General features: G+C 39.9%; 4 protein-coding genes across 4 annotated transcripts; 1 reads left to right on the top strand and 3 right to left on the bottom strand.

Annotated features, from left to right (window-relative positions):
• Positions 1 to 1,787: 1,787 nt before the first annotated feature.
• On the bottom strand, positions 1,788 to 2,959 carry cunhxorf56 (chromosome unknown CXorf56 homolog). The gene has a single exon (XM_022749929.1). It carries the CDS (start codon positions 2,821 to 2,823, stop codon positions 2,146 to 2,148), a length of 678 nt encoding a protein of 225 aa, XP_022605650.1. The 5' UTR covers positions 2,824 to 2,959; the 3' UTR covers positions 1,788 to 2,145.
• Positions 2,960 to 4,636: 1,677 nt separating this feature from the next.
• Positions 4,637 to 5,486, bottom strand: LOC111225195 (metallothionein). Its single transcript, XM_022749921.1, has 3 exons — positions 5,375 to 5,486; positions 5,189 to 5,254; positions 4,637 to 4,872 (listed from the first exon to the last, which is right to left on the bottom strand). The coding sequence occupies exons 1-3, from the start codon at positions 5,397 to 5,399 to the stop codon at positions 4,781 to 4,783; spliced, it is 183 nt and encodes a 60-aa protein (XP_022605642.1). The 5' UTR covers positions 5,400 to 5,486; the 3' UTR covers positions 4,637 to 4,780.
• Positions 5,487 to 8,573: 3,087 nt separating this feature from the next.
• On the top strand, positions 8,574 to 12,995 carry LOC111225164 (lathosterol oxidase-like). Its single transcript, XM_022749857.1, is given in 5 exon segments — positions 8,574 to 11,312; positions 11,501 to 11,630; positions 11,821 to 11,921; positions 12,205 to 12,333; positions 12,585 to 12,995. Coding segments are annotated over 5 exon segments (981 nt in total). The 5' UTR covers positions 8,574 to 11,102.
• anapc13 (anaphase promoting complex subunit 13) lies at positions 12,410 to 14,300 on the bottom strand. Its single transcript, XM_022750010.1, has 2 exons — positions 13,925 to 14,300; positions 12,410 to 13,373 (listed from the first exon to the last, which is right to left on the bottom strand). Exons 1-2 carry the CDS (start codon positions 14,021 to 14,023, stop codon positions 13,248 to 13,250), a joined length of 225 nt encoding a protein of 74 aa, XP_022605731.1. The 5' UTR covers positions 14,024 to 14,300; the 3' UTR covers positions 12,410 to 13,247.
• Between the last annotated feature and the right edge of the window lie 100 nt (positions 14,301 to 14,400).

Below are 14,400 nucleotides of genomic sequence, written 5' to 3'. Positions count from 1 at the left end.
ACCAATGGCGTACATGAATTTGAAAAACACTGAAGTCTCTTGCTGTTTTGCTTTTAGCCTTACTGTTGCTACACGAGAAGAAACAACTGGCTGTGATCACAAAGCCCAGATGGTTGATGAATGCCTGTTTCCATGCCACAGTCTGTTGCTTTGTTAAAACAGATCTGGTCATGTGGAGTACAAACCCCCAGAGCTACTTCATTACATAACACAATGTGTACAACTGTTATACAACACAGAAAGCAAACCACAGAAGTGCTTCTATGACTATACTACAAAAAACAGAGATCTTTCACCTTAACCAAGTTCCAAGGGTGTCAGAGATCATGAGTTAACCTTGTGATGAGCCAATCTTATCAATCTCTCAAAAGAAAGAGACATTTTCTGTGGATGTCTTGTGTTAAAACCCTTCAGGTGCCTTACAAACATTTTGACATGTCACAGGAGAAAAAGCACAGATGTGAATAATAACATCCCTAATTGTTTCATTTCATTTTTTTAATTATTAGTTCCACTCAGACTTTTCCTGTTTGACAATTTCAAATATCCAAACTGAAAAAAACTTTTGTATATTCAGAGCCATGTGACCTTTAAATCTGCGTGTATTCAAAAAATCATTTTATACATTCTGGACATTTATATTCAATTGTTTAGACATTTAGGACCATCACATACTCCTGAAAAGTAAATAGAAATTACTGTAAACTTTACATTGTTGCATTTTTGTATAACCATTAAACATTTTTTTAAGTTCTCATCTTTACTGCACGACAGGAAAGCGTCGACCTGCAGCCCTAAATACTTTTAATTTATCTACTGTGGCCAAATTGTGATCCAGTCTACAAAACACATTGTTCTCCTAATCTGTCCTCTATTATTGTGACCCACATTAAGGATCTGACCTGCCAGATAGACACTGGCCTACATTTACCCATCTTCTCATGAATCACTGTCTGACACAGAAAGCCTCAAATGTCTGTCTATATGAATCATTCAAGCATTACACATGATACATTTTCATATTTTAATACCAAAGGATAAAAACATGCAATATACATGTTTTCAACTAGAATTATTCTTAATTTCCTAGTGAGTATGCAAATTTGGGGTGGATACATTCACATACAGAAATGACTGTATATGAATGAATAATAAAATACTTGAATTTTGTGGTTTTCAATTATGATCATAACTGAAAATATAGGACTGATGTGATCAAACCTTTAGGGGCATAACAATATACGGTACAAATACTAGATTCACTTCTGTCTAATGACTGAACTCCAGACTTATTCAACCATCACTAAGTTTATTATTTACACCTGTGCTGCTCCTTCTGTGTCCTGCCAAAATGTTTTCAGTGGGTAAAGGTGCATTGGTGTTTTGTAATCCTGTTTTTAAGGTTGCAATGAAAAAATATATTAATCATTGATTTATCTAGAGATATTTTTTCTATTCATTTAGTAATTATTTAGACTACATGTCAGAAATAGTAAAACAAATTCCTGATGTCTTAAAACAATTAGTCAGTAATCACAAATGTTGCCAACTACTTTTCTGACACACAGCTCTAGCAAGTTTACATACAAATCTCCTTTAGCATGTTTTACTGATTCAGTCTTATTTAAGGTGTTTTGAGAAATCTGCACAAATACTCTTTTTCAAGACCTTTACACAATATTTGACAGTATTTACAACTATCAATGGCCTTGAATTCACAATGTCAAACTGCGAAAGACTTTCTCAAGGCTTGCAGATATCACGGTAAATATTACACCAAAAACAAATGTCTTAAAAATACCAAACAAGTTTATTTTGTCTTTTAATTTTGTACAAAATAACATTTTAAACAAATTCAAATGGTCTATAACTGGTCTGTGACTTAAAGATCTATGTTAAGATGCTGATCCCCAAGACCAGTATCATAATATGCAACACCCACACATATAACCAGTCCTTTTTCTCTGTGTCCAAATATATGCAACTCTTTTTGTCCACTGGAGTGCTGTTGCCCCAGACAAACTGGTGGGCCAATACCGGACAGATCAGTTCAGTCGAGCTGCAGGACCCACTGTGGTTTAGTGCAGGTGAATGCGTCCACAGGATAACAGTCACAGCAAGTCTTTGGCCCTCAGTGAGACTCGTCTACTTGAACTGATTGTCAATGAGTGTGCCCTTCATCTTTGCCTTCTTGGCCTCCAGCTCAGCCAGCTCCTGCAGCCTTCTCTTGCTCATGCCCTTCCTCTCCAGCTGCTTCTCGATCACTTTGGCGTTTTGGGCGTACGAGTCCGCCACCTCCCTGGCCTCGATCTCCTCCTCCTCCTCGTCTATGGTGGACACCGTGACGGAGCTGAATTTGCCCATGTCTTTGGTCCGCTTGGTCATCATCACGCGGACTTTCTTGGGTGCTTCCGGCTGCTTCTGGCTGTAGACGCTGGTGTTGCCGAAGCCCTGTCCGAACTTGACCACGGCTCCATCCAAAATGAAGGTGGCCGGGTTGTTCTTCTCCTGGTGCTGGTAGAAGAGCAGCAGGCCACACTTGCCGCACTTCTTGCGGTGCTGCTTCTCGATGCCCTCGGCTCTCTTGATGTACGCGTTTTCGTCGTCCTCCACGTTGCAGAACTTGTGAGCATGTTTGGCCGCGTCGATCACCCTGGCTCGGTCCCGGGGCCTCATGGGCAGTTTCTCCAGCTGGCAGTCCAGCACCAAAACCATTTGCCCACACAGGCAGTAGTAGACATGAAGAGGCTTTTCTCCGTCGTCGTACTCCTCTCTGTCTCTTGTGTCCGAGCACACAACACTTCTGGACACGACCTTCGGCATGTTCGGCCACTTAAACTGGTTTTAATCACAGTGCGGTTTAATTAAACTCTACTGCCGAGACGCCATGACGACAAAATCAAGACTTGAGTTTAAAATTGAATCCTGAACACAGAAACAACGCAGTACTTCCTGTGTGCGTCGCTGTTACTGTTCCTACCAGAAACCAGTATCACTTTCTTTCCGCCTGGTTAGGAAGTTCCATCTCGCCGTCTTGTAACCCGCGTGTTCCTCTAATATATTTTCATATATGACAGCATTAGATGATTAATACTGAAGTATCGGTGTGTAAGCTGCATCTTACTGTTGGAGCTGCCAAAGGTGGAGCAAGTTTGAACTATTTTATATACAGTTTTATAGACAGGGACAAATAAATTTAAGGGGTTGTCAAATGATTCGTTGTTCGTGTAAAATTTTATTGGGACTCTTGTAGCTCTGTTATTAAATCCTGAAATGTTTCAGCAGTCAGCCTGTTGAAGATGTTTTAACATTGGGGTGGTTTGATCCCCCACTCTTCCAGTTCATGTTGAAGTCACCTTGGGCAAAACCCAAATTGATGTATCACTATCACAATGATGTATCTTTGGTGTGTGAGTGTGCGTAATAGAAAAGTGCTGTATGAATGTGAATGTGGTTTGTAGTGTATAGTGCTTTGAGTGGTTGATAAGACTAGAAAAGCACTATAAAAGTGTAGTCCATTTAATTTACCATTTATCATTTAATTTACCTCTTTGGGCCTGACATTGGTCCTGCTCAGATTCCTCAGAGGGAGATTTAACTTTACGCTCCCTCTGTTCGGCCCCTTCTTCATTCTCCTGTTGTTGGTGGGATGTGCATGTGCTTCTTGTTTGGAGGAGGCTGAACAGTTTTGTAAGACAGCAGCCTTGCTTTGTTTGTGGCCTGTCTTCATCTTCCTCTTGGTGGATTAAAATCCAAAAGCAACATTAACATTAGGTTGTTCTTCAGAGTAGGTAGAATTTATGAAAACAGGCTCAGTTTCAGTGAGTCCTGTCTTTTTGCTCCTAAGGTTGGATGAGCTTTCATCTCTTTTATTTCTTGAGGATGCTGAAAACCACCAAGCTCTACTGATTTACTATAGTTTAGGGGCTTAGCCAGTGTACAATCTCCTTCAGCTGCTGGTTATGGCGACAGCTGGAAGTCCCTGAATGAATGGAACAAAAATGAAAACAGTAAAACCTCAACCCTCTGTATTATCTACGATAAAGTTGTTTCTGTCATGATAAAGCCTAAGAAGTTACCCAGGAATTTTCACAGGATGACTGATCTTATCTCTTCAGCACTAATTCTGCAAGTATCCAAATTTGAAACTCGAATGTTTGTCTCGTGACTGGGAACAATTAGTTAATGCACAACAAGCGGTTTAAGAATTTTCTCAACGACTAAGTAAAATGACCTTTTGACAGCTGGGTCTGAGTTAACCTTGTGCAAGTGTACTGATGTCTTTGCACTAAAGACATGGCCCATACACCTCTAGCTGATGCTGCAGACACTTGGACAGTGTTAAAACCCCACAACATTAAACCTTTGTTAGTGCCAAAACACCCAATAGTCTAGCAATTCAGTTTAGGGCTTTTACATGTGATGCCTGGACTTGACCCTCCACATAGTGAAGGACTTTCCCCTTCATCATTGAAGTCAACAGAACTGCAGCTTTACAATTTTCAAGCATGTACACCCTCGTTGAGTCTGACCTTGGTTAGATTACTACACTGCAGCAGCACACCTCAGTCAGCTCATTTCATATTGACATTTGAAGCCACATTGGCCAGACATTTTAAAGCCAAACCAGGACAGCCACGTTGAGGAAATGCGTTTATTTCAACATTGAAAGACAAGTACAAAACAATTACTCTTTAGACATTTGCGACAGTAAGCAATTCAAAGTTGTTCACACAGGCTCCATCACACAGGGCAGCTCTGGCGCCATGCTGCAGGGTCCTCACTGACAGCAGCTGGTGTCGCATGTCTTCCCTTTGCACACGCAGCCAGAGGCGCACTTGCTGCATCCAGATGGACAGCATGGGCAGCAGCCTGCAATAACGGGTCAACATTCATTAGTGACAGACCAGCAGTGTGTAATGCATTTCCACTTCTACATTGCAGCTAATTAAGCCAATCAGAGCCACCTGGGCAGCTGCCTGCGTTTCACGTGGAAGTGATTCAGATACACTAGAAAGTCAACATTAATAGAAAAGTGCCTAATTTTAATGATAGGCTGCCTATAGCTAAAGACATAATTAGCGAATTAAAAAAAAAACAAAAAAAACATATTGCTTCCAGTATGTCACGGGTTAAGATTTTGTCACGAATACACTGCTCTCGATATTTTGTAAATTTAAGGACTTACTCTTCTTGCAGGTGGTGCAGGAGCAGTTTGTGCAGGTGCAGGATCCACCGCAGTTGCAGGTTCCAGCTGAACAGAAAAATACAAGTCAGATTAGTTTCGTCTTGTCCGGTAATGACAAATGCTCTAATGAAATAGTAGTCATGTCAAATGTTATGCTCAGACATAGTCATTAACAGCTGTACTTACTCTTGGAGCACTCGCAGGGGTCCATTTTATACGGCTTGAGTCTGGTTTGTCTTCAGAGGATGAAGTGGATGTGTTGTCTGTCTCGGTTGAGTCAGTGTTGTGATTTGGAGGTGAATGGGCGGCTCTTTTATAGCAGTCCTAGGAACAACAGGACCGGGTGCAAAACGTGCCTGTCATGCTGCACGCTGACACGTAGGGGATGATTACAGAGAGATTTGTGCACACGAGTTGATTAACCACCTAGCAGCGGGAACAGGGAGATTCCCAAGCCAGGAAGAGTTGGCGTGTCGTCTGAAAATTACATAAGACCCCCGGAGCCCCCCCCCCCCCGAGTGACATACCAAATCCCGGAATAATTAACATGTTTACACGGAGAAAAACATCATTGTATAAGGGAGCAGCCTATATAGAACACATTTCTTCATCATCATCATTTTCATAGCTGACATGAAATGCCACCTGCGTCTCCTGTATTATAATTTCCTCTCTTATATGTGTGTGTCCAGTACTGACTTTATGTGGATAAATACGGGGTAATACGAGAGAAAAATTATCACATGATTGTGCACTCGGTTAACATTTATTTTGCGCACGGTTTAATAAACTAAGGGGAAATTAGTCAGCGCTTAAACTTTTATGGGCACAGTAAAATATTCCGGTGTGTATTGAAATTAAATGATTTAAGGAATTAAAGTAATGTCATGTTCGTTTTCTATTCTAATTCAAGTTGAACTATGTTGAGATATACCTCTTGCTTAAAAAATATCAGTGAATTGTACAATAGCAAATATTTGCCTTATTGTGTAATTGAGTATTGAGTGTAAAATGAACTTAATGAACAGATTATGTGATATTATCTAATAACATGCATTAGTCTGTGCTTTCGTGTAACTGTGATAATTACAACATTACATCACTTACATTTAATTTGTTTATTTAATTTTTCCACATTAGAATTTACTCATTTTACTCTGAAGGCCAGTTATATTTCCGGAATTCTTGCTTCAAAATATATTTAAAAAATCTTTTAAAAATACACAATGTATAACCTACATATATGCCTTTACAGTTCACTAATATTAAATTGTTTAATTTGTCATGTTATCCATAAGGGCTCCCTAAATTTACCCCAAATAGTTTTTTTCTTTAAAAATTTATCTCGATAATGGTTAGTCAATTTCATATTGAGGTTCAATAATAGACAAAAATGCTGGAGTGCAGCTTCAGATGTTCACATGTAAGCAATCAGTCTTCTGTGATGCTTCCAGTGTTTTCGGCACTGTGCACACGGTACAAACTGTCTAGTGTCTGTTGTCATTCCTCCGCTCCCTCCCGCAGCTCTGCACCCGGCCGCTTCACCCGGCTCTCGTGAGCAAACCAAAGTAAATAGGCTATTGTAATATGCTGCCTTCATGTACTGTGTGCAGTAGGAAATATTATATTTACCAGGAGAGTGCAAATAACAAATGTCTGACAGTTTGCTTGATGTACCAGAGAGTATACAAACTGATTGTTTAGTTAAATTAGCAAGGTATCGATCTTTTTTTTTGTACTATCACAATTTCACCATGAAATTGACCTGGTTAGTCTGCGACGGCGAAGTTAATTGACACTCTGTTATTTTGAATCCCGTTGGAGATAATTAGCATGTTCACTTCAGCAAATAACACTATTGTACTCCTAAGTGAAAGGCTTCATGTTTATATGTTTGTTTTTTGCTTCTAACACACATTTCCACTGGTGGGAGACTTTTGATATTCACTGCACACGGATATAGGAGCTTGTGTTGGGAGCCCGAAGGCAACATTGTCCCTTTTTTGCGCTCGGTCTTCTTTGGGAAATTTTCCCACACAATGACTGGCAATGACATCCTGCAATGAGCTGAGTCATTACATGACTTGACCCCTGTAAACCACAGAGTGCAACGAGTGAAACACATGATTTAGAGTTGTGTGTGTGTGTGTGTGTGTGTGTGTGTGTGTGTGTGTGTGTGTGTGTGTGTGTGCCTGCGTTTTTTGTTTTTTTGCTGCATGCTGTATATATTTATTGTAGGAGCCATACATGTAAGTTTGCATATTCACAGGCGTGGTTTGTGTGGGCACACTGCATTGGCACTTTGGTGGAGGGTGTGACACTGTGGGTTGTACTACGAGATTATTTCTAACTCCACTCACCTGTTCACCTTTTTTTTGGCTTTGGACTTTGGTGTGGGGTGAAAGTCGGAAGTGAAACTCTCTGTTGACCGTTTCTCTTTGAAACATTACATTGTGTAATCTGTGTGCTTTGCTTTGTTATCTTTGCTAGGGCGTCTGTAAGTTATTGGAGCTGCATCGCTATGAGGAAGTAATAAATGTGACAGAGCCTCAGAAACAAGAATGGATGTTTATTGTGCGCGTCAACAATTATCTCCCGTATTTAGCCCACTGCGGCTCATTGAACTTTAGTGATCGCCAGTTTAGCCGCAATATTTATGTTAATATCTTATTGAGCAGGTCAGATCAGGGACAAAACTTTATACACTTAGTTAAATTTAAGGACCCAAGTTTTCTGAGAATACCAAATGACACAGATGTGTATAAATGACAGACATGTAACTTTTCCTACTCTCTCTCTCTCAATAGCTTAATTCCAATAAGTGTCCATGAGATGAAAACAGCACCAGTAAACAGGGACATTTCTTGTTTACATTAACATGGACTTTCCTGAGCTTACCCTGAACTCAGTTTCTATCATTTCTGATTGCACAATCAGCTATTTGATTGTGGGCAAAGACATAATTAGAGATGGTAGGATTATTCATACTCATCTGAAGGCCTAGTGATTATGATGAATTATTTAAACAAGATGTTTGAGAGTGGAGGTGAAGCACTGTAATACAAAAACACTTAATTAATCAGGCTCAGTGATCCCTGATTCCTTGTTTCATCTGGTGAGAGTCAGTTTGGGTTCTGGCTTAGAAACTGAAACACAAAGGTATTAATTTGTCATTCATGCATTATTTCTGATTCACACTGCAACGATTTACTCTGTTATTCAGGGTTATGGGGGTGACAACCATGAAAAGCAGGCAAGGATGTACAGTAAAAGTTTAGAATACATGAGGGCACTGCGCACTGCACAGAGAGGTGCTGTTTGTGTCAGAGAACTCTAGAGGGAGACATCTACAGTTTTATAGAGAAAGTTTTCCTTGTGAGAGCTGTCTGGTTCTCAGTCATTTCCTCACTATTACATATGAAACTTCTATGCAATGAGTGCAAGTAATTACTACTTTTATCATTAGAGAGAGGTGAAAGATACCAAACACTACAACATAGGGGAAAACAGTGTAAGAAAGCCATGTAGTAGAGTGTGGACTTTTACTTTGAAGGAGCACACAGCCAAAAAATTATCTACACATGTAAAACACTGATACACATATTCATTGTCACAGTCTTGTTCACAATCTAGAGAACTATACAGTAGCCCTACATTAAATATACAAGAAAGAAGTGATAATATAAGTGATAATGGATAAAAAAAAAAATTAACATCAGCTACAGACAAAGATGGAGTGGAACATAAAGCTCTTTGTGTGAAAACATTCACTGTTCTGTTCAGAGTCTCTGTGCAAGCGTCTTCCTCCTCAGTCTGACACTAAAAGATAACATCATCCACTTGTGTTTCTTGCTGAGTGACAGTATGCACACTGTTGTCTGTGATATATTTGTATGTGACAGGTTGGAAATGCTGACGCACAGACTCTCCAGGTCTGATAAGATGTTTTATGATCATTAAGGTACTAAATATTTTTTCCTTCTGATCAACTCATATTTTACTTTTGCTCTGTGCATATGTATGGGATGCGTACGTGGTGTGTGTGTGTGTGTGTTTGTGTGTAAAGGGCAGACAGTTCAAGGGGAATTTGATCCTACAGCCCACCATGGGGCAGCAGACATGCTCTGTAAAAAATGACATTTACCCCTGTAAGAGATTTCATTTTGCATTAAAACAGATACGAGTGGTTCAGAATTTTCAATAAATGGTTTAAAGGCCATAATGCCATTTCAGATGTCTCATCAATGTGCCTATATGCTATATAAATACATCAGATTTGAGACTAACTCATATTATAATGAAGCACATTTCATCACTTGGAAGCAAATGAAGTATGTGCCGCTAAAACTGCTCTGAAATGACCAGAAAATGACTGTAGGATCATGTGTCCTGCTGTCACTGAGCTCCTTGTTATTTGCTGAGCATGCTAGGATCTTGTTCCACCAGGATTTATATTTGCGTCTCCCTCACTCCTCTCAACAAACTCACTGCCTCAACAAAATGAAGCAAGCAAGAGCCTCCTTTTAACCTTCTACGGGAAGGAATGCATGGTCAATTCATATTAGTGTGTGCTTTATCCGCCACTAAACAATTTTCAACATAAGGCCACATGCTTTCTGTCACAAATCATATACTGGTGGTGTGGAAGAAGGAGGACCCCTCCACTTTCTAGGAAGGTTCACACAACTGATGTCGTGCCCTGGTCCTAAAGCAGGTCAGTTCAGCAGCAACTTTTTTGAAAATCCTGATAAGATAATGCTTTTAAAGCATGAAACAGGTGTGTGAAATATCTTGAAATGGCCATAAAGATGTATACTGAAACAATTTGAATTAGTAAATCAGAATACATGGTAAAGGTGCTTGTAGAGCTTGGGATTTTTTTTCAGTAAAGGGCAGTTGTCCTGCAGCAGGTGTACAGTTATCATTTTGCTAGTCCACCTATTTGTTTTCAGTTAATGCCAATAATATTTGTATATATTATAATGAAGGCAAATATAAATTCATACAATTTTATGCTTAATTCCTCCATTATGAAAAGCAATGAATTGGGCATAAACATCTAATAGAACTGAGTATAAACCTTTATGAAGACTGTAAAAAAGAAACTGAAATCTGCATCACTTGAAGCACTGCTTTGCTGAGCTATATCCTGAAATGCACAGCATCCTTCAGCAACTGAGTGAGAGGATTCCTTAACAAACTCTACTGTTCTTTCCTGCCTCAAAACAATTCCATTGTTTGCAGATTCTCTGTTTTCACACTGATTAAAATTGTGTGGTCATTCTAAAACAGAGGAGTGGAGACTAATGGTTGAATATAGTCTAATTGACATCTTATCAACAAAGTTAAACAAAGTCAGGACTTTGGTCTAATCATCAGTCAGCAACGTACAGCCAACAGTTAAAACAGCATTCACTCTAACAAGTACAGTTATATTAATAGAAGCGAAATTAGAGTCTTTTGAGCTTCAGTATTATGACACTGGGATAGCAGCCTGCACTGGGACAGTGGCCATTTGTACAGGTATGGAAACAAAACTGATCTACATAGTTTTTAGTAGTTGCAGTGGAGTAAATACTACTTTTACTCAGTGCTGAATAATATATCATTTATAGTTTGTGTACTAATGTTTTTAAACTAACTCTGGCATGTCGGGCGCAATAAACTGCAAAGCCTTTAAATACAGTTTACAAGGATTCACAGTTCTTTCAAAGTGTCTTCTCGGAGAAAACCATTTCTGCACCTTTACGTGTTTTAGTTTTTGTCACAGCTAAAATCCTTGGAATGTTCAGCCAGTTCTTCTTCGTCCTACAGTGATTAGTTTGTTTCTCTCACACATATCTTTAGTTGACTTTGTCATGGTGGTGAGGAGTAAGACTGACCTTTCAATTGTTTTTAACTCACAGATCGTGCCATGGATCATGTGTTGAACATCGCTGATCATTACTTCTTCACTCCATACGTTTACCCGGCCTTGTGGCCTGAGGATGAAGCTCTGCGCCAGATTATCAGCCTGTGGGTGGTGACCAATCTGGGAGCACAGCTGATTTACCTGGGCTTTGGTGCTCTTAACTTCTACTACGTGTTTGACCATAAGCTCATGAAACATCCACAGTTTATTAAGGTAGGCTGTTTAATGGATGAGGCTCTGTATTCACAGACCAGTTTATAGTTAATGAACTGACTGGGGGTTTGAACTAGTAGTAACTGTGACTGTCCTGTCTCTGTTATTTAAGATAACATTAAACCTCCTAACCACTCCAAAGCAAACTTCCTCCAGATACTAACTTTATGTCTTTGATCCAATAACAGAACCAGGTAAGAAAAGAGATACAACTAGGAACTGTCTCTATCTTCTGGATGAGCTTCCCCACAGTAGCCCTTTTCTTCTGGGAGGTCAGGGGACACAGCAAACTTTACGACAACAACAAATCTTCCCTAGGTAAAAAAAAAAAAAGTTACTTACAACCTTAAAAGCGAGGCCATGGTTCATGTAAACATTGATTGAAATTCAAAATTCAAAAAACATGATTAACTGACTTATCTGAATCCTGCCATGAATCCAGAATTTCTTATATGATAAACATTTTGAAACATAATTGATCTTTATGACTCATTTGTTTCTGTTTCAGGCTGGCTGGGAGTGTTCCAGAGCATTGCTGGTTTTTTGTTCTTTACTGACATGTGCATCTACTGGATACACCGGGGCATGCACCATAAGAGCATTTACAAGGTGAGGGTGGGGTAAATTTGGAAGTATTTTTGGGAAGTCAGGGCTCGACATTTGAATTACAAATAAATATATGAAATCCATAACTGTACATTTCTAAACATCTATTTGTTAGATGGATCACTTAGGATGTTCAAATTTCATAAAGGTTACGGAATATGACTCTTTCACTCCATCATAATTACTTATCTTAATTTACTCTAAATTTATGAGTCCCCTGTTTGCATGGTGTCTTTTTCACTAAAATAGTCCTAATATTCAGACCACTTGTGTTTCTTCCCTTCAGCACTTACATAAGCAGCATCACATATTCAAGATCCCCACACCATTTGCCAGCCATGCCTTCCACCCACTTGACGGCTTCCTGCAGAGCTTACCCTACCACGTCTACCCATTCATCTTCCCCCTTCACAAGGTGGTGGTCTGACTGTCACTCTTTACTAAATATCTTCATGTTAGATCTGAGGTTTGAGGAGAAAAAATATTGCAAATTATGAGTGCACAATCTTCACTCACTGCACTGATTTAAACTTTAATTGAAATATGAGGACAAATGTGGACACATTTTGATGACACAGGTCAAAAAGTACATCATTAACAAGGTATAAGCTCTGTCACTTATCTGTTAAGTGTTATAAAATGACATTTGGAATATTTACATTGCAGGTGGTCTACCTCTCACTCTTTATCTTTGTCAACATCTGGACCATTTCCATACATGATGGAGACTACCGCATACCCAGCCCTCTGATATATCTGATCAACGGCGCTGCTCACCACGTAGACCATCACCTCTACTTCAACTACAACTATGGACAGTACTTCACGCTCTGGGATCGCCTGGGGGGCTCCTACCGACACCCCTCAGTTCTTCTGGGGAAGGGGTCACATGACCATGTCCGCAAGCTCATGGCATAGGCCGCAGAGACAGTGATGATGGGAGCTGCAGCCAGGATATTCTTTTCTCATTGCAACCTCTCAGGGAGGTTTCCAGAGAGGCCTGGAGCCAAGAGACTGTTGCTTCAGTTACACCAACAGCCATCTAAGCATAGATCTGACAGCCACAGGAAGAGATAATATGTAATTTTCAAAGCAGAGTTATGCATGTCATGACATTTTCCTTCGAGTGTTCAGAATAATATGGTTAGATGCACTGCCTCAAGATAAGAAGGCAGGGAACGAGGTCAAAATAATCCACATTTAGGTATAGTATAGGTGAATAGCAATTGATTTTGTAGGCCTGTTTGTCCTGTTGTAATACAGTCTTAGTAGTTGTGAGATGAAGTATAGAGTTGTTTGGAAGTGGCTGCAACTTGCGTTATAAGTCTTTCAGCTTCCAGTGCTCGGTGTGTTTTCATGAAGGCTCTGCAGGGCGAGGTCTGTCCACTTCATCTCTTGTTCTTTTACAGACTCTGTGGATCCACCATTGTCCTGCTCAGCCTCAGGCAGTTCACTCTATCAGAGAACAGAGAAGACAAGATGGCATGAAAATGAGGAGCAAGAGGCTCACGAGTTACATCCATCTCAGTTCACTATATTTTTTATTAGTATGATGGTATAGCAGTATGATGTTATTGAGATAAAAGCAGAGAGCATGCAAAGCCAGGATCACAAATGTCATGGATGTTCCTTGTGCACTTCATCAAATTTGTCAATTGTCTAATTTCTGTAATGTGTCCTATTTAAGCCTTTTAGCCTAAAACATTAGGGAGTACCATCATACCAGCTGGAAAACAATATTTGGACTCCTGTACTCAAAACTTTCACAAACTGATTACAGATTGGGTTTGTTTTGTGCACACTAAACATTATTAAGACCAATAAACTTCCATATAAGCTGAACTAACAGTAGTTTAAAAAAAAAAAATTAAAAACATCTCCTTAATGAAAACCAAATCTATGTGCATCGATGAGAAATCCCTGCACCTGACTGTAAACAAACTCTGTGAACGTTTGTTCCTGCTAATGCTAACAATAATCTGTGTAGCGCAGTAGCACCAATGTACCAGTGGGATGGTGACATCTTCATATGGCAGCTTATCTTCCCTCCAGGCATCATCAGTGAGGTCAAGGACTCTCCCATCTCTTTGGATTTCACTGTCCATCTTCTGAGCAGGACCCCAGGTCGAGCTGCTCACGTCTTCTCCTCTGACCGTGTTAGCCTCAAGCTAACCGCTTCACAGGTCACACTGTGGAAGAAGGTGTAGGCAGCGTGTCAGAGTCCACCGCTACACTTACAAATCTACTTACAGTTAGCCAAAACAAATAATAAGAAAGCAACAGTAGCACGCGGGCCGCCAAAGTCTCTGAATAATGCGGTTAGAGTTTCGATTTGTTCAGAATTCTTTAGCCGTTTGAAATGAGTAGACGCGGTAGTTGTGCGTAAACAGCTGACGCTTGGTGATGATGCAAACCGATGATACCTTCATGTGCCGTAGTAACATTCTGGATTACATATAAAACACGATTTGGTTGTGTCGGT

Source organism: Seriola dumerili, unplaced genomic scaffold (genome assembly GCF_002260705.1).
Source record: "Seriola dumerili isolate Sdu_G_001 unplaced genomic scaffold, Sdu_1.0 BDQW01000147.1, whole genome shotgun sequence".
Classification (NCBI taxonomy): domain Eukaryota; kingdom Metazoa; phylum Chordata; class Actinopteri; order Carangiformes; family Carangidae; genus Seriola; species Seriola dumerili.
The sequence above is the reverse complement of the archived record's forward strand: the minus strand, read 5'-3'. Positions and strand labels throughout refer to the sequence as shown.

Coding starts and splice junctions, on each gene's coding strand:
- cunhxorf56 (XM_022749929.1), bottom strand. CDS start 2,823: ATGCCGAAGGTCGTGTCCAGAAGTGTTGTGTGCTCGGACACAAGAGAC.
- LOC111225195 (XM_022749921.1), bottom strand. CDS start 5,399: ATGGACCCCTGCGAGTGCTCCAAGA. Junction 5,255..5,374: donor CCCCTGCGAGTGCTCCAAGA/GTAAGTACAGCT, acceptor TTTTCTGTTCAG/CTGGAACCTGCAACTGCGGT. Junction 4,873..5,188: donor CTGCACCACCTGCAAGAAGA/GTAAGTCCTTAA, acceptor CCGTTATTGCAG/GCTGCTGCCCATGCTGTCCA.
- anapc13 (XM_022750010.1), bottom strand. CDS start 14,023: ATGGACAGTGAAATCCAAAGAGATGGGAGAGTCCTTGACCTCACTGAT. Junction 13,374..13,924: donor AAGATGTCACCATCCCACTG/GTACATTGGTGC, acceptor GTTCTCTGATAG/AGTGAACTGCCTGAGGCTGA.